General features: G+C 44.5%; 1 protein-coding gene across 27 annotated transcripts in view; it reads left to right on the top strand.

The window, feature by feature from the left end:
* The window catches only part of AAK1 (AP2 associated kinase 1), an 89,589-nt gene that overhangs the window by 11,019 nt on the left and 56,865 nt on the right, over window positions 1-21,705 (top strand). For all 27 annotated transcript variants that reach the window (XM_038167072.2, XM_038167073.2, XM_038167074.2 and 24 more), the window contains exons 3-4: window positions 16,958-17,076; window positions 19,043-19,151. In XM_038167072.2, the coding sequence (XP_038023000.1) occupies window positions 16,958-17,076; window positions 19,043-19,151 (228 nt within the window). The remainder of the gene's footprint in view (window positions 1-16,957; window positions 17,077-19,042; window positions 19,152-21,705) is intronic.

The following is a 21,705-nucleotide window of genomic DNA, read 5'->3' as shown; positions in this document are numbered from 1 at the left end:
AACAAAGACCGTCCATGCTCCTGGGAGGTGCCTGGCTGCCCTCGCTTGTGCCTGCTGAGGCTCAGCATTTTTGTTTGGTACAGAAACAAGCTTATGTGCCACTTCTTAGGAGTCATGTTCAGAAAGAAGCATCTCTAGGTGCCAGCAGCAGTAATCTTACAGCAGATCATGACGTGATAATTAATGCACAGTATCTTCTAATGATCTGTTGTTATTCAGAGACCACATGAAATGCACAAACTCAACCTTGCTCACATAGCATTCAACAGAACATGTGACAAGATTAAACGTGTATTGGATTTTTTTTAAATTAAAATGATGCTATTTTTGGAGTGGGACAGATGGTGATTTTCTACCTTTTGCTTTTGTTTTAAAATTTAACAACATAAGAAGCACTTTGTACCTTTGGAGCTTTTTTGTCACTGAGCAGGCTAGAAACGTCTATGCCAGTATATAATATGTAAGTTGGGCTTCTCAAGCAGTTATATAATTTCATTAGAGCTGATGAATTCAACCCCTAATATTATGGGATTTATGAGTAACAGTCACAAGACTGCAGTTTTGGACCCCTGCAACCCTTTCCTGTTCTGGACATCTGACAAATGAACAGCCAGGCATGTGCCTATTCATATCTTTCCTTCCTCACCGATGTATATGTGGAAAAACTCGAAGCCCTGCTGCATGTAGGGGTGATTTTTAAATGTGTTTTTTTTTGTTGTTGTTGCTTGTTTGTTCTCTTTTTCATCCTCTCCCTTGGCTGAATGATAAATACGGTATGCTCCTGACTAACTGGTGGTTTGAATTCCCTGAGAGCTGTCTGGCCTGATAGTAGATACCTCTCTCCATCCTTGGCATGTACTGAGGAGTTGAAAAGTTCATTGCTGTCTTCAGGGTTTGATTAGCATATTCTCTTGCAGAGAAATGTTATGTAGTCCTTAACTGGTGGTTTTGTGTTACATAGTGAGGTGGCACTTCTGTGGCTCACGAGTATACCTATAGTCATACTGGAGAACTGAAAAGGTTGAAGTCTGGATTCCTGGGTTTAAGTGAAAGAAACTTGTTTAAAACAAACCTGTGTATGCTCTTGTGGAGGCCTTATAGTATCACATGGGCTGTAAGCTGGAGCGTTTCCTAGAATGTATGCGTTAGGGTATCTCTTGTCTTTTAATGCTGTTTTGCTCAGTAGAGATGTCTGGGTGCTACCATAGTAATCAAAATTCCTAAATGTCTAACTTGTCTGTTGCCATGAGCTCTCTTTGGAACCTTGCATAATCGCTTCTCAAATGGCACTTGCTGTTTCCATAGCACTTAAGGGCTCCAGTAAGCCCAATCTGGTTGGCCCCTGCAAGCAAGTCCAGTTTAAATAAAAAAAAAAAAAAAAGTCCCTGCCCTAGCCAGTCTTGGTTTCTCATTCCGCTACGGCTACAGACCTGCTCTCTGCTCAGCTAGTGTTGTTTTTCTCTCCAGCCCTGTCAGTGGAATTCTCTACTTCTTTGCCTCTTCCAGTGCAGTTTTTCAATTGCATGCAGTTGCAGCAGCCTCTTGCTGGTTTTGTGGTTCGAGTCATGTTTACTCAGAAAGTCATGCTCTGCTGCATGTTTATGCCATTGCTAATTTCACTTGGAGGTGAACGAGGTCTCAGATGTTGTTAGCAGCTGCTTGGAATAATAGCAGCTGAAACGTGCTTTTTAGAGAGCTGACTGATAACAAATGTTGTTTTTTTAAAGATGCGAGTTATTCAAGACATGTTAATTCTTATTTATTTATGTCTTACAGTGGAAGTTCACCAGTTGTTGCAATAGTGGGAGCTGAATCTGTCTTGCCGAGTAACCTACTTGGAGGCAGTGTACCTTGCTGCACAGTAATAAAACACTGCTCCGTCAGCTTCGAGTTTCCAAGTCTGCCCGTCAGGGAGGAATTAAATGGAAGCACAAGACTGTAAAGCAGAGCACATGCCTAGCAAATCTACCCACATGAATATCTAAATTTGCTTCCTGTTTTGAAGCCTAATACAATTCTGTAGCCTTTAGTGGACTATTTGTTACAAATATTTATAACAGCAATTTCATTAGATTTAATACCCCTAAATCAAGGTGTTCAGGCTGAGAGCTATATTCTTGGAGGATGGGTAGTGTGAGAAGCTGTTGTAGCCCTTGGACTAGAACTTTTTAAAAGGGAATGCACTTAATGTACAGGATGATTCTTGCCCAGTGATTATTTCAGTCTTGATGACAGAGATTAATTTCCTTTCCTATTTCCCACCATCCCCTTCCCTCCTTTCTCTGCTGCCTTGTGACTTACAGGTTCCTTTTCTCACCTTCTCCATAGAGCTGCCAGGAGCCGAGGGAGTGTCATCTTGGGGAGAGGGGTAGATCTTGAAGAGCTGTCACGAGATGTGGCCCTGAAAATGTGGAGAAATTAAGTTCATCTGTTTTAAATCAGGCCCATCAAAATAAACCCTGGAAAAGTGAGGGAGAGGCACTTAAGCTTTTTCCATGTCATCGACGCACCAAAAATGCCTGCAATTTAAATGTTTTGTGGCTGTTTGTGTTAAAGATAATTGTTCACCCTAAAATTCCCAACAAACCCTAGAGAACCAGTCATATTTTCCTAAACTTAGGAGAGGTAAAGACTGTGCTTCTGTTCTGCAGTGGGTAACGTTTTTGGTTGTATCATTCTGCACAATTTAGGGTAGACACTCCTGACCGTGACTGCCACGTGAACATTAACTATGACATTCTACGTAAAAAGCACCCAGAAAGAGGGTGGAGCCTGTAAATCTAAATCTGCCTTGTCATGGCCTAGTTATTGCAGCAATGACACTAAGCGAGAGCCCTGTAATTATGTTGGTAATATTGGATAATCACATTAGGATTCTCAGCTATGGTAAGTCTATGTAGGGCTAACTAAGTCTCTGCTTCACTCTTGCTGAGAATCTGGCCCATCAGCTCTATGTAAGCTTAAGGCTTTGTTTTACCTTGGGAGAAGTCCTTTGCTACGTTAAATATGTTAGATGCTCTATTAAAGTTTGTCTGGTGGTATTTAAGGACTAGATGTTAAATAATGCTGCAGCTGGAGCTGAGAGAGCTACTGCTGTCCTGGGCAATGAGAGGAGTCTAAATTGCGGGGCTCTGGCTGCACACCTCGGGCTTTGCAGTTCTTTGCCTTGCTGGTGCCTGTTGTCTAATGGATGTGCGTGACACTGGAGGGATTGTTGCTTCTTTTTTTCCCCCTTTTCCGCCACCCACTGCATCAGCCGTGCAGCAGTTCCACTGTGTACCTGACACAGAGCTGATGCAGATGCTGGGCTCTCCAAGTCCAGTGACGTTGCTTCGCATGAAGCTGCTGAAGGGATTCTCTCTGGCCAGCAGCGGAAGCTCCTCTTGTTTTGAATGTTTGAATAAAATATGCAGACTGTATTGCTAATACGCGCAACATTACTTGGCAGAGACCAAATTGTTTCTAGCTGGAACATGAGCTTTGTGGGGTATTTCTTGCTGCTTGAAATGCTTACCAGTGGTGGAAGAGAGCAGAGCCTGATGCCTGAGCCTTGAGACCCGGAGTTCCAGCGCTGCATGTGCAGTTCTCCTGCCTGCCACAGGCTGTGTGAAACACAAGGCTGAATGTGAGTTCAGGACTTTCAACACCAGTTCTGAGCAGAGATATAAATATAAACCACGTGAACTGGGAATTTACCTTGATGTCCCAGGACTGCTTTCCTGTATAGATGAATATCTGAAGGTTAAACTCCCAGAGCTGTGTCTTTCTTCTTGGAAAGGAGCATGGGGAGCTTCACAGAGTCTGCTCCTGGGTGTGAAAGGTCCTGCATTATTTTTTCCACCATCTCATTTGCTTCATAGCTACTAGGCCTGCACAGATGATGGGCCTTGGTTCTCTGTGTTTTAGAGGCCTTTGAGATAAAGGAGAACCCCAACAGTAGTATGCAGAGACCAGTGGTCCATATTCCCAATACATAGAGTTCATCTTAATAGCTTATTCCAAATGCTATTCTCACCAGCCAAAAGCAGCTAGGAGAGGCAGGGGCAGGCCTTTTAGGTTGAAGCAGTCCCTTAAACTTAGCATGGTTGTGCTTTTGCATAAGTCAAGGGACTTTGTTTTGTTTTAATAAACAAACAAACATCAACAACAACAACAAAAAAACCTAAAGCTTGTTATTTCCTTTGAGGTAGAAAATCTCAGCTGAGAATAGACCTGTTTAGTTTAGCATTATCTGCTTTTCTCAGCTGGAGAGTCTGTTGGCAGTGGATAAGGGTTTTTGTTTTGTTTTTGTTCAGAACTGAAGTCTGGTGTTTAAAACACAGGCACACACGTGCTGCTTGGAGTTAAAGGAGCCTGGTCTTCCTGGTTCTACAGAGACTACTCACTGCTTGTTCTGTTTTCTGTGTGGTGTCCCATGTTTCACCCCTCTATTTTCATGGCCACCTTAAGAAAATTGTTCAAGTCAAATGTAGGGTTGTGGATTTTTCTCTGCCAGCCTGTTCTGTTTCAGCTGGTAACTGAGCACACCCTATTGCTACTTTGTGCTTGAGCTTGCAGTTGGTTGACGCAGCTTAGCCTAGGTAAAGAGAAACCTAATTTTGTAGCCTGGATCATGGGAAACAAACACCAATTACATTCATGTACTCCTGAGACATGATGCAAGCCTGTGACTCCAGGATAGGCTCTGTGTTTTCTGTGTGCACAACCTGAGGGTGAAGTATCTTCACTTAAGGATGTAAAATAGCATGTAAACACCCTAATGCAACCAAAGGATTATGGAACTGGGTGAGAGAGTGAGTCATGGGTATTAATTAAATTCCAAACCCCAAGTGTCACGATGAATGACACTTTAACATGTAGTAATAAACCATCAAAATACAAACACAAAGGAGAGCATTAATACAACCAGCACTGCTTCATGTCTTTAGTCTTCATGCTAGGTAATCCAGAAGAGACCTGCTGGGTACCATACCTCCATCTTTGCAGGTGTGCAGGAGAAAAGGCTGGCAGTAGGCTGTTAATATCTGTGGAGTGTCGGGTAGGAAGCTGGGGCTGAAATCAAGTCAGTGGAGAGCTTGGTGAGACTTCCTGGTGGTGATGGTAACAGCACCTCAGGAATAAACTGCTCAGAAGCATGCAGAGAATGTATAAATAGAGTGGTTAAAGAGGGGGTTAGATGGGTGGTCAGGAGTGACTGTTGACATTGCCAGCCCTGCCTTCAAGCAGGAGACTGAGTCGGGTGCAATCCTGTGCCGGTGTGGTGTGGCAACCTAGGGCTTTCTTGTTCTGCTGAGGCAGGCCTGTGTTGCTTACCAGCATCTTGGTAAGTGGAAAAAATTACAAGTCAGTGAAGACTAACTTTTTTTTTTTTTTTTTTTTTTTGCCAAAGTCTTTACCAGCAAGAGCTCCAGCCACATGGCCCAGGCCCCAGAAGGCAAGAGCAGGGACTGGGAGAATGATGAACTACGCAGTGTAGGAGAAAATCAGGATCAAGACCATCCAAGGAACCTGAAGGTGCAGACATCAGTGGGGCCTGATAAGATACATCTGTGGGTCCTGAGGGAACTGGTGGATGTAGTTGCTAAGCCACTGTCCATCGTATTTGAGAAGTTGTGGGAGTCTGGTGAAGTTCCTGCTGAACTTTCAAGGGGAAACATATCGCCCATTTTAAAAAGGGAAGAAAGGAAGGCCAGGGAACTAAAGGCCAGCCAGTCTCACCTCTGTGCCTGGCAAGATCATGGAGCAGATCCTCCTGGATACTCGGCTAAGGCACATGGAAAATAAGGAGGTGATTGGTGACAGCCAGCATGGCTTCGCTAAGGGCACGTTGTGCCAAACAAATCTGGGGGTCTTCTGTGATGGGGTTACGGCATTGGTAGATAGAGGAAGAACAACTGCCATCATCTACCTGGACTTGTGCAAAGTATTTGACACTGTCCCCCATGATGTCCTTGTCTCTAAATTGGAGAGGCATGGATTTGATGGATGAACCATTTGGTGGGTAGGGAATTGGCTGGAGAGTTGCAATCCAAGAGTGGTGGCCAACAACTCAATGTTCAGGTGGAGATCAGTAATGAGTGGTGTTCCTCAGGGGTCAGTATTGTGACTGGTGCTGTAACATCTTCGTCAGTGATGTGGACAGTGAAATTAAGTGCACCCTCAGCAAGTGTGCCGATGGCACAAAGCTGGGTGGTGTGGTCGACATACTGGAGGGAAGGGATGTCATCCAGAGGAACCTGGACAGACTTCGAGGTGGGCCTGTGCAAATCTCATGAGGTCCAACAAGGCCAAGTGCAAGGTCCTGCATCTGGGCCTGGACATTCCCAATTACAAGCACAGGCTGGGTAGATAATGATGGAGAGCAGCACTAAGTAGAAGGACCTGGGGGTGCTGGTTGACAAGAAGCTTTACATGAACCAGCAATGTGTACTTGCAGCCCACAAAGCCAGCCATGTCCTGGGCTGCATTGAAAGCAGTGTGGGCAGCAGGGGAGGGACGAAGGGGATTGTCCCTCTCTGTGCTGCTCTCGTGAGACCCCGTCCCCACCCCCCGGAGCTCTGAGGCCCGCAGCACAAGAAGGACATGGAAGTATTAAGAGTCCAGAGGAGGCCACGAGGATGATCGAGGGGCTGCAGCACCTCTGTTGTGAAGACAGGCTGAAGGAGATGGGCTTGTCCAGCCTGGAGAAGAGAAGGCTCTGGGGAGACCTTAGAGTGGCCTGCTGGTGCCTAAAGGGGGCTGCAGGAAGGCTGGGGAGGGACTCTTGTCAGGGACTGTGGTGACAGGAGAAAGAGTAATAGCTTGAAACTAAAAGCGAGTAGGTTTAGATCAGGTATAGGGAAGAAATGCTGTCCTATGAGGGTTGTGGCACTGTAACAGAAGCTGTGGATGCCCTGTCCCTGGAATTGCTCAAGGCCAGGCTGGATGGGGCTTTGGGCAACCTGATGTAGTGGGAGATGTTCCTGCTCATGGCAGTGAGGTTGGAGTTAAATGATCTTTAAGGTTCCTTCTAACCATTCTCTGATCCTATTGCAATTTGGAGACAGTGAAGTGGAAGTTGGCGACAGCCTACCTTGTCCATTAATCTTGTAATTGTTGGCCTACCTGTATTCAACTTCTCTGGTTCTCACTGGGGCAAGAATAAAATCCTCTTTTTTTATGCAAACTTATGTTAGTCATAAAGCTGTGAAACCGCTAGAAAGAAGTTTGACGGCCTCAAGTGCTCAGTGTTTTGGATGCTGCTGAGGTGGAGATAACCATAAAAAAGAGAATATTTGAGGCCACCCTAGTGATCCTGCAGTTATCTGCTTAACTGCAGCAAGTCTGAAGTTTTCGCACAGGGAAAACTGGAATGCCCTTTGTCTGCAGACTCATAGGAGCAAATTAACTCCTACTGTCTCCTGGAAAAGCAGAGGGTGTAGGAAACACTATTGGACTGTATCAGTGGTTAATCTTAAACCAGACTGAAGAAAGTTTGTGAGTAACAGATTTAATGTTCACTTCTAAGACTAGATTCTTGTCTAGAGTCAGGGCCCTTTGCGATATGTGGTAGAACCAGGAAACCTCTGCAAATGTGTCTTCCTGTTAGTAATATGTTGTGCCATACCCAAGGGGTGTTGAGAGGGTTTTCTGGTCCAGTCCTGCTAGGGTGACAGAACAACAGGTCTTTTATAGGACCTGCTGATCCTATTGACTTGAACTGTGTATTGGATATCAGGGGGTTGTTCTGTCTTGTAGCCAGCCTAGGTCTGTTTAGCAGGTATGCTACTTTCCTGCAAAAACCCTGCTGAAGTGCATTGTATGCAGAGAAGAAGGGAGCTTAGCTCTGAGGGCGTGCCCTGGAAGGCCTGTGTCTGAAAGGATTGATGTTGCCAACTCTGCTGGTACCCGAATCTGTTGCTAGAAGCCGGGTGATGTCAAAGTCCTCAGCTGTCTGAGGAAGAAGAACCAAAGGAGCACCCTGGGGACAGCAGCGAGCAGCTGATGCTGCCCACAGCCGGGTGCTGCTGCCTGTGCCAGCAGCAGTTTCCCAGCAGCAGCTGGGAGGAGATGGGGAGCGGGCTGGTGTCACTGCCTTACCGCAAGTGGCTGTAGTCTGGGGGGTCTTTTCTGGCCTTTCTCTGGTTGAACACCTGGAGGTGCCAAAGCAAATCTTACAGCACAAATCTGCTTTCTGGAAATGGCCCCCAGGGCTCTTGTCTGCAAGGCAGATGTCTGTGATGTGAGCTGTGTAAGCATGCCTTTGCTTTCTACTGCTGCCATAACCCGTGTGTTCTTATACTGACTTTGCTCAGGTACTTTTTTTTTTTGCCTTTTTTGTTAATCCTAGGCTCTCCTACATTAGTCCTGTAAAAGACCATGATGTAAGGCAAAGAAGACATATTTGCAAATTGCTTGTGTTTCTGACAGCCTCCATCTCAGGGAAGTGGGAGCAGAGAGAACGTTCCAGGTTGAAATCAGCGAATCTGGGATTTATGAGTGTCTGCTGGACTTTCTTTGACCAGTGATACAGCAGTGATCTTGAGTATTACGCCCTGGCACAAAGCCTGACTCATCACTGTAGCTTCTTAACTAAACCTCGAAAGACTTTAAAAACAAGTCCTGAGGGGGTTTTGTTTTTTTTTAAATGACTTATTTAAAGGTGTTAATGCTGGCATCACTCTGTAACTCTAAGGGCATTGTAGATGATTGATAAAGCAGAAGAATAATGTGCAGTGTATCCTGACTGTTCCAGTTCCCTATTATGTATCAAGGGCAGAGCACTTCACAATACTGATCCCAGTTTGTGGGAGGATTTTTAAATAAAAACAGGTAATATTAGAACACAAAACTTATTTTGGGGTGAAATATCCTGTCCTGAAAACAAAGAGCTCAGAACTGATGAAGAAGTTGTATCCAAAGGGGAAAAATGGTATTTGAGATGATACCTATTTTAATACCCTTCTGCTGGGCAATGAAAGAGTGGAATAAAAGATAGCAGAAAATATATTAGTGCAGATTAATACTGACAAAAGTAGTGCCTAACACAGCTGAGTAGTGGAACTACAGTTAAAATTAAAAGCCTGTATAAAGATAAATTTGCAAATATGTGTGGAGGATAATGCAAGATCACACAAGACATGATCAGTAAGGGACTATTTCCTAGGCTTTCCTCCCCATTATCATCATATTCTTGGGATCGAGTGTTGTGGCTTCTACAGGCAGTGCTGGCTGAGTCTCCTTTTGACAGCAGAGCTTGTCACAAAGATTTGATGCTTTCTAGAAGTAATGGGAGGTTTCTCTGACTGTCTCTGTGGCTTAGCACCCCTAATGCGTGTCTCAGGAGAGTATTTTAGGGGACCTTGTGTTTTTTTCGTCTTGTCATACAGATGAGTCGCTTGTCCGTCTTTATCCTTGCTTTATAGGTGGGGAGAACTGAGACTTCATTCTTGAAAACTAGCACTGAGAGCTGCAGGAGAGAAGTACTGGTACATTGGAGTGCTTTTCCCTGATGTGCTTGCAGAGCTTGATGCTAATGTTGGCTGAACTTGGCTGTTGTCTAAAATAATTACAGATAGTAGTATTGCCTAACTTTGTCCAAACTATTTTTCTTGGCCTTTTTTGTTTATAGTGAAGGATAAGTGATTCCAAAGTGAAGGTTTGCTGAAGCTATCTTTGTTCATGGAAATGATGCCCTGGTACTTTAGTGTTTCATGACCAAGAATGACTGTTGTGTATATACAAATGGAGGAAAACATCTGTTGTGTTAAACAGCAGCATGCTATCCCAGGTGAAGAGAGGTGTTGGAGGTGTGCAGGGTGGCTTTCCCAGTACAGCAGCAAAGAGAAGATTGCTCTGGGGTTGCCAAGTGATGCTGTCTAGTAAAGGGTAATGCTGTATCTGTGTGTTGTGGCTGCAGCCATGGAAAAAGAAGTGCTAGGAACTATGTTTTATTAAGTCTTTGGGAATGGTGAAGTTAAAAACACTCTAATCAAAGGGAGTTGATACGGTTTTCCTGTAACCGGATCACAGCATCCTGACCAGGGGGTGGGAGGATATTGGGCTTGCCTCTTGTACGTAGGAAAGTAAATGCCAAGGAAGTTCTTCTGGCTTGTGAGATAAGGCAAAATATGACATAATTCTTGATTAGGTAGAATCGATAAGCATTTGGATTGTGCAGAGAAGGAGTGACTTTGTGCCTGGTTCGGCAAAGCACTTACAATGAAGTATCTGCTGGCATAATCAGGGCTTAAAGTGCCTTGCTGGCTGTCCCTGGAGATGAAATTTTCCTGGGACAGTTGTTGGGGACATCTGCAAAGTACTTGGCTGTCCCTTTGTCTTCAATACTGAAGCACTGTGGGCTGTCCTGAACACACAGCTTTGAGGTGGATGAGATAGAGCTAAAACACAGAAGGCTGGAAACAGTTTGGTGGAAAACCACATGCATTGTTTGTCCTGCTCAGAAAAGAATTTCACCCTTGAAGAATAAAGTTTTTAGTGGCAACCAGGACGTTTATCTGGAACTCCCACAGTTCCTGATATTGTTAATTTGTTTGTAGAAGGGCAGCGGAGAAAATTCAAAATGAAGCAGTGATTTTTAGAGGTGGAATTAATGGTGAGATAGTTGGCTCCTTCAGGCCTGCTGACTTGCCTGCCTTAACTGAAAAGAGCAGTGATTCTTCCTTCTCAAACTTTTCTTCTTTGGGATTATCAAGCGTGGCCTTGGAAAGAGATACAGAGGTTGTGATCTAAGACAAAACTTTAAACTGTTTGTGCAGGGAATGCTTATCTGTGCCATGGAGGTGTTTTTCGCTGTTACTGCAGAGCTCAAACGTGCACGTAGGAGATCATCATGCTACATGTCTTGTTGCTGTTTTCATGTCTTTGGGAGGCACATTCTGTGTGGGTTTAAAAAAAAAAAAAAAGGTATCCTGCCTGATTGTGTTTGGGTGAAGCTATTCCTGGTTTTGCAGCTTATCTGATGGCTCCTAGTGGAGGATCAGCATAGCCAGGCAATGTGGAAAATGCCGTGTGCTTCACCAGTGGCTAGTGAAAGGGGCTTTGGTCCTGTGTGCTCTGTGAAATCTCACCTGCTTTCAGTTCATGTGTACAGGGCAGAGTCTGACCAGTCTTCTGGGCTCTGATTAACCCCGGTGAAGAGATCTGTCGAACTGGTGCTTCCAAAGCTGTCAGCTGCAGAGGGTTCCTCTGGGTTACTCGTGCTTTCGTTGGCTCAGCATGAATGCCATGAGGCTTGTCGTGGGGGCCTGTTGTCTGACAGGCACAAAATCTAGCAGCGGTACTGCCTTGTTTCCTTCTCTGCTGTTGAGGTAGTTACCTGAAAGGGTGTGAGAGAAGGTGGAGCAGCAGAACTTAATGGAGCTCAAACAGCAGGGGAAGCAATTGTGTGGGGAGATACAGTAAGGTGCTGGTAGGAGGGGGCCCTCGGGGCAAACCATTTCTGATGGCTTTCCCCACCATCACCAGCAGCGTTGTGCCAGACTGACAAGGACAAGGTGGATCTGCTTGTCCAGCAGACGCAGGCAGTGCCGGAGGGCAGTCGTGTTCATCAGGGTAAGGGGGGCAGCGTTCAATGCCACACAGCTGTCTGCTCTCGCGGTGCTCACTGAGCTCAGCTCAGTTGTGTTCACCAGTGAAAGGCAGCTCTGGAAGAGCCTGTCACAAAAGGGTGATGGAGAGAGCAACAAATTTCTCTCAATTTCCTCACCATAGGATGAGTTTGTGCAGCTTGCTGGGAAGTAACATCTTGTGCTTGTTTTTAGACAGGCATTGCTGGCTGCTGTAGCGTTGTGGGAGCTTTTAGTCCAGTATGCTTGAATTACTTAAATGCAGCAATGCTATCTTATTACCTCGCTCCACTCCTGTGAGGAGCTAAGAGAGAGGATCACGTGCAGCTTTTGCAGCTGGTTTTACCTAGTTCAGAAGTGCTTGCCTAGCTGTGAAGAGTTCTGCATCCTGCTGGAATTACAGAAGGGCAGAAAAAATGACGGCCAGTACTGGAAACCAGCCAGGACGGTGACACAAGCCTACATGGGAAAGTGCTCTGGCATCTGTATTGACTGGGGATAATTGGAATTTCCCTTTTTTTTTTCAGCTTATTCTAGAACCAGTTAGTAGCAACAGTCAGGCAAGGAGTGCACGGTGAGAGAGCTGCATTCCTGTGCTGCTGTGGTGGCAGCTGCGGGCTGAAGTGTGGCCGGCAGTGATGTTTCCCAAGGTACTTGTGGCTGTTGCCAGCTCTGAGGTGATGGTGATTGCAACACTGACTGTGTACTGCCTGCTCAACAGTGTTAGTATGCCTTAAGAGGGGCATATAAATAACTTTTTGTCTCTTAGAATAAGCACTTTTTTTAGCTTCTGCTGCCTTGTGCAGGAAAAGTTTCATTTCCTTTATAACTCTTAGTCACAGGCACTTGTTTGGGAATGTAATGGAAAACTGTCCTCTGAACTGACTTTCAGGCTTATTTTTTTGTTTTTCTCTCTGGATTTATTTGCTGTATTGCATCCAAAGTGCAAATTAGTCCCTTGCCTTTCCCTTTCCATACCTGTACTGGAAAAAGGCTCTACCTGGGAAGATGCGAGGGTGTCCTAGTGCCTGGGTTACTTTGCTTCCAAGCTGTGCTGTTGTGTGACCATGGCCATGTGCAGCACAGCTCTCTGACTACACCTGAGGCAGCAGAGGCTCTTGAGCTGACCTTGGCTGGCTTGGACATAAATTCTGGTTTGTCTGTGTGTTGTGCTGGAGCTGGCGTATTGCATTACAGCTGGCAGTTTCTGGCTGTTGAAAGGGTTGTCTTACTTGCTGGTCACTGAGAATAGAAGTTTAATGTTCCTGTAATGTGCATCTGGTGGTGCCTCATAATAAGTGCTTGTCAATTTGCCTCTGATGTATTTCCTTTTATCTTTGTCCAGATTTAGCAAAATTGGGGGTTGGACTGGGATAAACCAGGAAGAAGCTGGTTGTGGTCTGAGACCCTGGGAGCTGAGGCATCTGGGGTGGTGATGGTACAGATAGGTGGTGTGCAAGGGGAAGGGATAAACAGTGGGGAGTTCACAAGGTAGTAGCTAAAATGTACTAGTTCTAACGTTGTTCTGAGAAAAACATCCAAGTTCAGTTAAGTGCTGTGTGAGTGGTGTAAGCAAAACATGCGTGTTCAACGCAGCAGTGAGCAGTCTCCCTGGCAGCCAGCAGGAGCCGGGCAGCACCTGGCCTCAGTGCTGCAGCCCGCAGGAGAGGATGCCCATCAGCTTCTGCGAACAAATCCCTCTTCGACAGAGTAATGCTGTGTGGTAGGTGAGAGAAAACTCTGAAGTCCATTCAAAGTCTTCCCAAGGCAGTGTGGGCTGTGGTCCGGGTGCTTGATTGCTTGGTGCCTTCCTGGGCTGTGCTGTGCAGCCGCGCTGCCCGGGGCTCTCTGACGCTGCCAGGTGAAGATTTCAGCCATCTGCTGGGTCCTCCTGCTCTCTGTCATACTTTGCTGAGAGGTGAGCTGCTTTTTGTGCCTGCTGCTTACCAAGGAAGTTGTTGCTGTGGGAGTACAGAAGCCAGTCTGGAGGTGCTCGACCTTCACAAAATTATTCCAAATGTCCTGCAAACGGCCTTCGATCTTGTTTTCCTTGAAGCTGTTTGTGTATGAGCAATGCAGCAAGCAGTTGCTGTTGTTTGAACTTCTCTCTCCCTTTCTGCTTCCTTCATCCTCCTGCCTTTTTGCTGAGTGCTTTGCAGTCCTGTTCTCTGCATGCAAGGCTGATGGTGCTGAAGCCAATTAGCAGCAGAAGCTGTAATAAATGCTGAGGAATTCAAATTGAGGTGGCATTTTCCACACCTTCTCAGATTTTAAAATGTGCAGTGGCTACCTGAGGGAAGTTAGATGTTCTTGATGTTGCTGTGCCTTTCTGGACTACATCCGGGTACAGCAAAAAAAAAAAATAGGCTGTTAACTGTTATTTGGAGGGAATATTATGCCCTATTTTAACTAAGGCAATTGGAGCGGAGGACATAATAGTTGCTTAGAAAGTAAAATTTAGACATCCTCTCTTGAATGGATGTGGATCATCAAGTCTTGCATCTCATATAGCACAGATGCTTACTGTAGGTTCCTGTATAAAAATTGCTATATGTAGCCTGATTAAATCAATACTTGTTTTCTCTGGAGAGAAGCATGCTGCTTTTACTAGTAGCAAAATTGCCACGCTTTAATCAGCTGTCAGTGGGAGTTTAATAATAAAGTAACCAAATTGGTAGGTGTGTTTGCAGGCAAAATAAGTTAAATGATTTTGAACAGCTTCCATTTGTGGTGGTGTCAGCTGAAGTTTTCAGGATTTGAAGATAAGGAAGAGAAGGACACAAGAAGGTAATTTTCCTTTGACTTGTGTAGGAACATCAGATGCACGCCAACTTCTCAGCAAACTCTGCAGTCATCTTCCTTGGGAGCAGTTCCACCTGATGTATGCAGCTCTTGCTTGCTCCACTTGGAAGATGCTCCAGGCCATATTTCTGTCAGGTCCCAATATGCTGGTGTTGCAGGCCTGTATCAGAAAGCATTTTTTAATTCTTAATTTCTCTTTTCTTTGAGCTGTTGGGGTGGTTTATCTCTGTTGCCGAGGCTGTAGTTTCCTTTGCCAGTTGGCCCTGGTTGCTTGTAAGAAAACCTGCATGATGTACATATCCTAGAAAGGGTGCTTTAGGAGTGCAGTGGTTAATTAGTACAGGATCCAGAGTAGAGGAAAGGTATCTTGCACAACACTCTGCTGATGAGATCTGTGGCTGGTGTGAAGAGTTACCAGCTCCACTTTAGCTGAAGCAAATATTTAGAACAAGATGGTCCTTGAATTTAGTGGATCTGTAGTTTTTGTTTTTTAAAAAAATAAAAAAGTGTCAATTGATCTATTTTTGCTGCTGCTCAGCATGTGTTTTTGTCTGCTGAGCGTGGTACAGTGAGCAGAGAGAGGGTGTCCTGCTGGCTTCCTGGCCTGGCGGGAGGAGCTGCGAGAAGAGAAATGAGCCCCTGGAGAGGAGGGGAAGCTTCTGGTGGACAACTTCGGAGTTTCTCATTTTAAAATAAACGCAGGTCTTGTGATTCACTAAACATTTTGATGGTGACTGAGGCTCTGTAATAAAACTAAAAAAAGTGTTTTCCCTAGGATTTCCGTGATCCATAGAAATATTATACAGAAAAAAAAAACAAGCCCAAACCTGATCTCTCCAATGATTTTTTTAAAAGTGTGATATTTTAAGAAGGTGGGAAAGTGATGCTGATTATGAGTTCCTTATTTCTTACAGCTCCATTACAGGCTATAAGGTGTGTGTGTGGAATCAGTTGCGTGCTGTCTTGCTTTCTTCGGCATAGACATCCATTGGGCTAAAGATAGCACAGTGCAATGTGCAGATTTGTTCCCCAGGAATGAGACAAATGTGGCCAGGATAGGACAAAAAGGCTGCGGGTTTAGGAGTTCTTAAAAATGACGTGTAATTTGAGATGCTCAACTTGAAGCAGCTTAAGGGAGAGAGACAGGGTTATTTTTGTGTCTGAATTTGAGCAAAGAAATTAGGCCCTCCAGAGCTGCAAGGGTTTTCAACCCTCTCTAGCAGGACTGAGCAGCATGTGTATGGCTTTCTGTGTCCCAGGGCCATGTCCCATTTTTCTGAATTTGAATATCCATTTTGCAGACTGGTTACAGTTCTTTAAGAACCTGAATTGAGATCTTCCCACTTGCCTCTCCCCACACACCAGTGACATCTTTTTTTGCAGTTTCTCTGGGGCAGCTCTGCATTCCCTCTGCTCCTAAAAGTCAGCGGGGCTTCCCTGGAAAACCCACTGGGTCTGGTTCCCATGACAAATTATGACGTGCAAAATGAAGTCCTTTGCTAAGAGATCACCGTTTAGCAGCCCTGGCATGGATGTACATTACCTGCACACAACTCTTCTATGCTTGTTTTAGAAGATGGGCTTTGGAGTGTCCAACCCATTTGTTGATCAGTGAGGAGCGCTGTACTTTGAACGTAGCAGTGTTGCCTGTTCATTTGTTCCTTTTCAATCTTTTCTTAGTAAAAACAAATTCCAGTTCTAGTAAAAGCTTCAATGGGCCTTTTGGCTGTATTTGATTTGTGAACAGCTTGTAAGCACCAGTTGTTGCAAGATTGGTGTTGTCAAATGCAATATATTTTAACACTAAGTCTTACAGAAATGGGGTTTGTTTTGCTTGTTGAATTTTATATGACAGGATGGAGCTTATCTGAGTGCCAAATAACCATTAGTAATAATTATGTACAAACACATCAAATCTAATCATGTATATATTGTTGATCATGTGGTTTCTGGCAGCTTTTAAAGAATGGGATATGGTAAGAATCATTTAAAGGCTCAAACCCTGTAAATGGGAGCTCTTTGGGATGTGACTGAGTTTTTACAGAATCACTACTCTTGGTGATTTCTTGGTGGACCACAAAATGAATTATTTTTTTCTTGTTCTGTCCTTCTTTTAAAAGCGCTAACATCAAATCATGTGTGGGAGATAGATTTCTTCTGTTTCTTACATTACAAAGCTGGTTTGTGCAACTTAGATGCTTCAAAAGTTGAGGGGCCTTTTAGATTCAGGCCTTTAGTAATTCACTAAATGATCTGTAGCTCTGATTTCTGTCCAAGGCGGTGTTGCCGTTTATACTTCATCTTTCTGCATCGTAATGGAAATTGGTGGCGCAATGAAGGACTGTCTGACAGGACGAGAACCAGTGTCATTGCTTGTTATTACTGAGATGTTAAATGTCTATGCAGAGCTGGAGTCTCTGCAGCTACAGAGATGTAAGGGGTGCTGCCACCATGGTGCTGTTGGTAGCTGTGGTGTGTCTTCCCTCTTCTGACTGTACTCAGAAGGCAGGTGGAGGCAGGGACGAGGATTGGAAACAAGAACTGAGAAGTTTCTTTTGTACTGAATGGGATAACTTTGTTTTCTGCAGGTGGATTTGCAATAGTGTTTCTTGTGAGGACTAACAATGGGATGAAATGTGCCCTGAAGCGGATGTATGTCAATAACGAATACGACTTGCAAGTCTGCAAAAGAGAAATCCAAATCATGGTAAGTCAACACGTTGTGGTGGGGACCCTGACTAGGAGGGGAATGTCGTGAGAGCCCGGTCACCTTCTGCCTTCGAGCTGTGTAGTGTTGCATCACAAACTGTGGGTGTTAGTAAAATTGTCATTCTTCTAGAAAGACCTAGCTCTTAGAGTTGTACAGCTATGTGAAAAATCTTAGATTGAATTGTTTAAAACCTAAATTGTTTTAGTGGTCAAGAAAAACACAGCAGCTGAAAAGGCAGAGGGAATCTCAGGAAAAGGAGGGGATTAAAAATCTTCTATGTCAACACCAGACTTGGTGGGAAAGGGAAGAGCTGAATAAGTGTGTGTGGTTGGGGGTGTTTCTCTTCTAGGTTTCATCTTGAAGGCTAATAATTCTGATACAGCGGTTTCTGAACTCAAATCAGTACGCGAATGGAAGACTTCCCTGCCAAGATGAATTTGTCACAACAGCTTCTAATCTTGTGGTTTAGGATGAGGGCTGTATCAGTATAGGTGAAGCTGATGGGTTGAAACCAGTATGTGTGGGGTAGTTACTGCCTTGGCTTGTTTCTATAGATTATTGGATGCAAGGCATTAGGTAATAGGATAGCTATTTTAGTAGTTGTTTTAAACAATTATTAATCTCCGAACAAATAAAAAGTTGAGATCTAAATGGATTTGGTTAGTCTTGCTTGGAGCATAATGAATGTGGGAAGTGCCACTTTTGAAATTGTATTTGCAAGGTATAGAAGAACATTTTGAATAACTGAAGTGGGGGAGAAAATAGAAAATATGCATTCTGCTAATTGATAACGTGAAGTATTTGTTTGGGATAGGCTTCTTATCAGAAGCTCTTACCTGTAGCAAATCGGAGTTTTTTTTAAAGTAGCTTTTAATTAGGTTAATATCTTCAAAGCTAACTTCTGGATTTTGTGAGAGTGCAGCGAGGTTTTGGGGCATACTTTGTCATAACCATAGCTAATGCTACTTGGGAAAGGTTGAGATTAGATCTTACATCAAAGGTTTTAACTGTGCTCACAAAGCTTGTTTACTTGGATTTTAATTGCCAGTGCTTTCCATTGTCTCTATCTTTTTGGTGTCTCTTTGAAATGTGTGGCTAACCTGGGAAGCAAATGCAAGAAGTGTCCTTCTGACATGCTCACTCTCATATTGAATCTTATCATAAGCACTAATCTTTGTGAAAAACAAGTACATCAGTAAAAGGAAATTTTCTTTCCTAGCTTTTGTGCAGTAAAGAAGCATTTTAAAGTTAGCTTTCTGCAGCACTGCAGAATTACTGAGGAGAGCAAAATGTTACCAGCAAAATCTAGATTTCTTTTGCTGGTAAAGCTGAGCACAGCATGGGAGTGGCTGTCACACCTGAAAATGTCTGTAACGCTGGCAGTCACAAAAATGACTTCCCTGCAGATTCAGCATGTCATAGGTAAGTCAACAGTACGAGAACTTGTGCTTTAATCATCAAGGCATGTAAAATAAGGTACTTCTAAAACCAAGCTAACTTTTGTTTTTTTAATTACCTGAGTGGTTTTTAAGCATGCAAAGATTTGTGATAATGTTTTTTAGTGGAAGAGAGAGGAAGGAGAGGAGAAAAGTAAGCAGAACATGCATTGTACACAGCCACTGCAAAACATCTGCTTTGTTTCCCCCCCTACATAAAGGAGAAGCAGCTGCAGTGAGCTTGGCCTGGGCCATCCAAGGGAACATCCAAAAATCTGGACTCGCTGACCCCTGAAAAAGTTAGTTCAATAGGTTGGTTGGTTCTCTGTTGTTTGTCTCAGCTCCTTCTGGAAGGAGAACAGGTAGAGACAGACCTTCGATTTGATCAAGTTGTATGCAGTGATTAATCCAAAGTGTCAAAAGCTTGTGCTTAGGCAGGGAAAGAACTAGGAAAGCTGTGCATTGTAGATCAAAGTGCTGCTCATTCTATATGGCTGTCTTATGCTTTGAATGTATTTACCTTGCAGCGGGATCTATCTGGCCATAAGAACATTGTCGGATACATTGATTCCAGTATCAACTCAGTAAGCAGTGGTGATGTTTGGGAAGTGCTGATACTAATGGACTTCTGCCGAGGTGAGTGTGGGCTCACAGTATTCCTCACTGGTAGATAGGCCCTTTCCAGTGCTTACAGGGAACTTGCACAAGTCAGGTGGGTTTTTGTTTGTTGGTTTTGGTTGTCTTTTTTGTTTGTTTTCTAAATGAAAGGATCAAGCAACTTTATTCCTAGGCCTGGTCCATCCTTCAGTACCAAAGAACTGTTCTGAACAATGCAAAGCTAAACTAAATGTAGAGAAGTGGATGATATGTGAGGCTCTGATAGGACTGTTACCACTTTTGCCACTGCCCAGGATGGCTCTAGATCCTTTCCCTTGTGAAAGGAACCCTTCAGTATGTATTAGTTTTCTATAGGCTGGACACAAAAAGTTGCTCTCCTATAGCGGTTAGGCTGTGGAATGAAATTGTTCTTCACAGTATGTCATACTGCAAGCTTTTTCTGTTTCAGTTTGACTTAGGATTATTCTTGAAGAAGCTTGAAATGGGTAATGTGAAGCCAAAAAGCATTACTTTTACCTCTGACCTTTGTGCTCGTCTCTCTCTAGCCAGACAGACTCTTCCACTTTTTTTTTCAGATGTCCCAAAGCTTTTATCTCCTCAGAATTAAACCTTGCAAGAGGGCTCAATGACAACAGAAAGGGCTTCTTCAAATACATTGCAGATAAAAACTAACAGTAGAGTCAATGTGGGCCCACTGATGAATGAGGTGGGTGCCCTGGTGACAGAAAATAAAGAGGAGGCAGAGTTACTGAATGCTTTTTTTGTCTCTGTCTATAATGCTGGAGGCTGTCCTGTGGAGCACCGTATCTCTGAGGTCCCAGAGGAAATCAGGATAAAGGAAGAGTTTGCCTCAGTTGATGAGGACTGGGTAAAGGACCAATTAAGCAATTTGTACATCCATAAGTCTATGGGTCCTGATGGGATGCACCCATGGGTGCTGAGGGAGCTGGCAGAAGTCATTGCTAGGCCACTCTCAATCATCTTTGGTAAGTTGTGTGCATCGGGAGAGGTGCCTGGAGGAAAGCAAATGTCACTCCAGTCTTCAAAAAGGGCAAGAAGGAGGACTCAAGTAACTATAGGCCGGTCAACCTCACCTCCATCCCTGGTAAGGCGATGGAACAACTTGTCCTTGGCTCTGTCTCTAGGCGTATCAAGGATAAGAGGGTATTAGGGACAGTCAGCATGGCTTCACCAAGGGGAAGTCATGCTTAATCAACCTGATAGCCTTTTATGAAGACGTAACCAGGTGGAAGGATGATGGTGTAAAGCAGTGGACGTGACTATCTTGATTTCAGTAAAGCCATTGACACTGTCTCCCACAGCATCCTCACAGCTAAACTGAGGATGTGTGGTCTGGACGATCGGGTAGTGAGGTGAACTGCCCGAAGAAAAGAAGCCAGAGGGTTGTGGTCAATGGGATGGAATCAAGCTGGAGACCTGTAGCTAGTGGACCCTCAAGGGTCAGCACTAGCACCAGCATTGTTCAATATATTCATCAGCTACCTGGATGAGGAAACAGAGTGCACTGTCAGCGAGTTTGCTGATGACACTGAACAGGAAGGGAGTGGCTGACACTCCAGAAGGCTGTGCTGCCATCCAGTGGGACCTCAACAGGTTGGAGAATTGGGTGGGGAGAAGTTTAATGAAATATAATGAGGTCAAGTGTAGAGTCCTGCATCTGGGCAAGAACAACTCCAGACACCAAGATAAGTTGGGGTGCCCTGCTGGAAAGCAGTGAAGGGGGGTCCTGGTGGACAGTTGGATGACCATGAGCCAGCACCGTGCCCTTGTGGCCAAGAAGGCCGATGGCATTCTGGGGTGTATCAGAAGGGGTGTGATTAGTAAGTCAGGAGAGATTCTCCTCCCCCTCTACTCTGCCCTGGTGAGACCACATCTAGAATATTGCAGCCAGTTCTTGGCCCCTCAGTTCAAGAAGGACAGGGAACTGCTTGAGAGAGTCCAGCACAGAACCACGAGGATGATTAAGGGAGTGGAACATCTCCCTTATGAGGAAAGGCTGAGAGAGCTGGGTCTCTTTAGCTTGGAGAAGAGGAGACTGAGGGGTGACCTTATTTATGTTTATAAATCTGTAAAGAGTGGGTGTCAGGAGGATGCAGCCAGGCTCTTCTGGCTGACATCCAGTCATAGGACAAGGGGCAATGGGTGCAAGCTGGAACATAGGAGGTTCTGCTTAAATATGAGACAAAGCTTTTTTACAGTGAGGGTGACAGAACTCTGGAACAGGCTGCCCAGGGGGGTTGTGGAGTCTTCTCTGGAGACATTCAAAACCTGCCTGGATGTGTTCCTGTGTGACCTGATACAGGTGTTCCTGCTCCAGCAGGGGGATTGGACTAGGTGGTCTCCCTTCCGATCCCTAGGATCCCTAGCATTCTGTGATATATTGAATTTCCCCTCGTTACTCTGTCTGTGATGAACAGCTGCTTAAACCAAGTTAATGCATGTTTATGTGCAGAACTGCACTCGTTTTGAGCGCAAAATATTCACAGCTGTACTACTTACTGGGCTCAGCTTTTCTTTAGAACTTTTGTACCTTGGTTATGAAGTTTTCCAA

Source organism: Anas platyrhynchos, chromosome 23 (assembly GCF_047663525.1).
Source record: "Anas platyrhynchos isolate ZD024472 breed Pekin duck chromosome 23, IASCAAS_PekinDuck_T2T, whole genome shotgun sequence".
In the NCBI taxonomy this organism is placed as follows: domain Eukaryota; kingdom Metazoa; phylum Chordata; class Aves; order Anseriformes; family Anatidae; genus Anas; species Anas platyrhynchos.
This window is presented reverse-complemented; position numbering and strand designations above follow the sequence as displayed.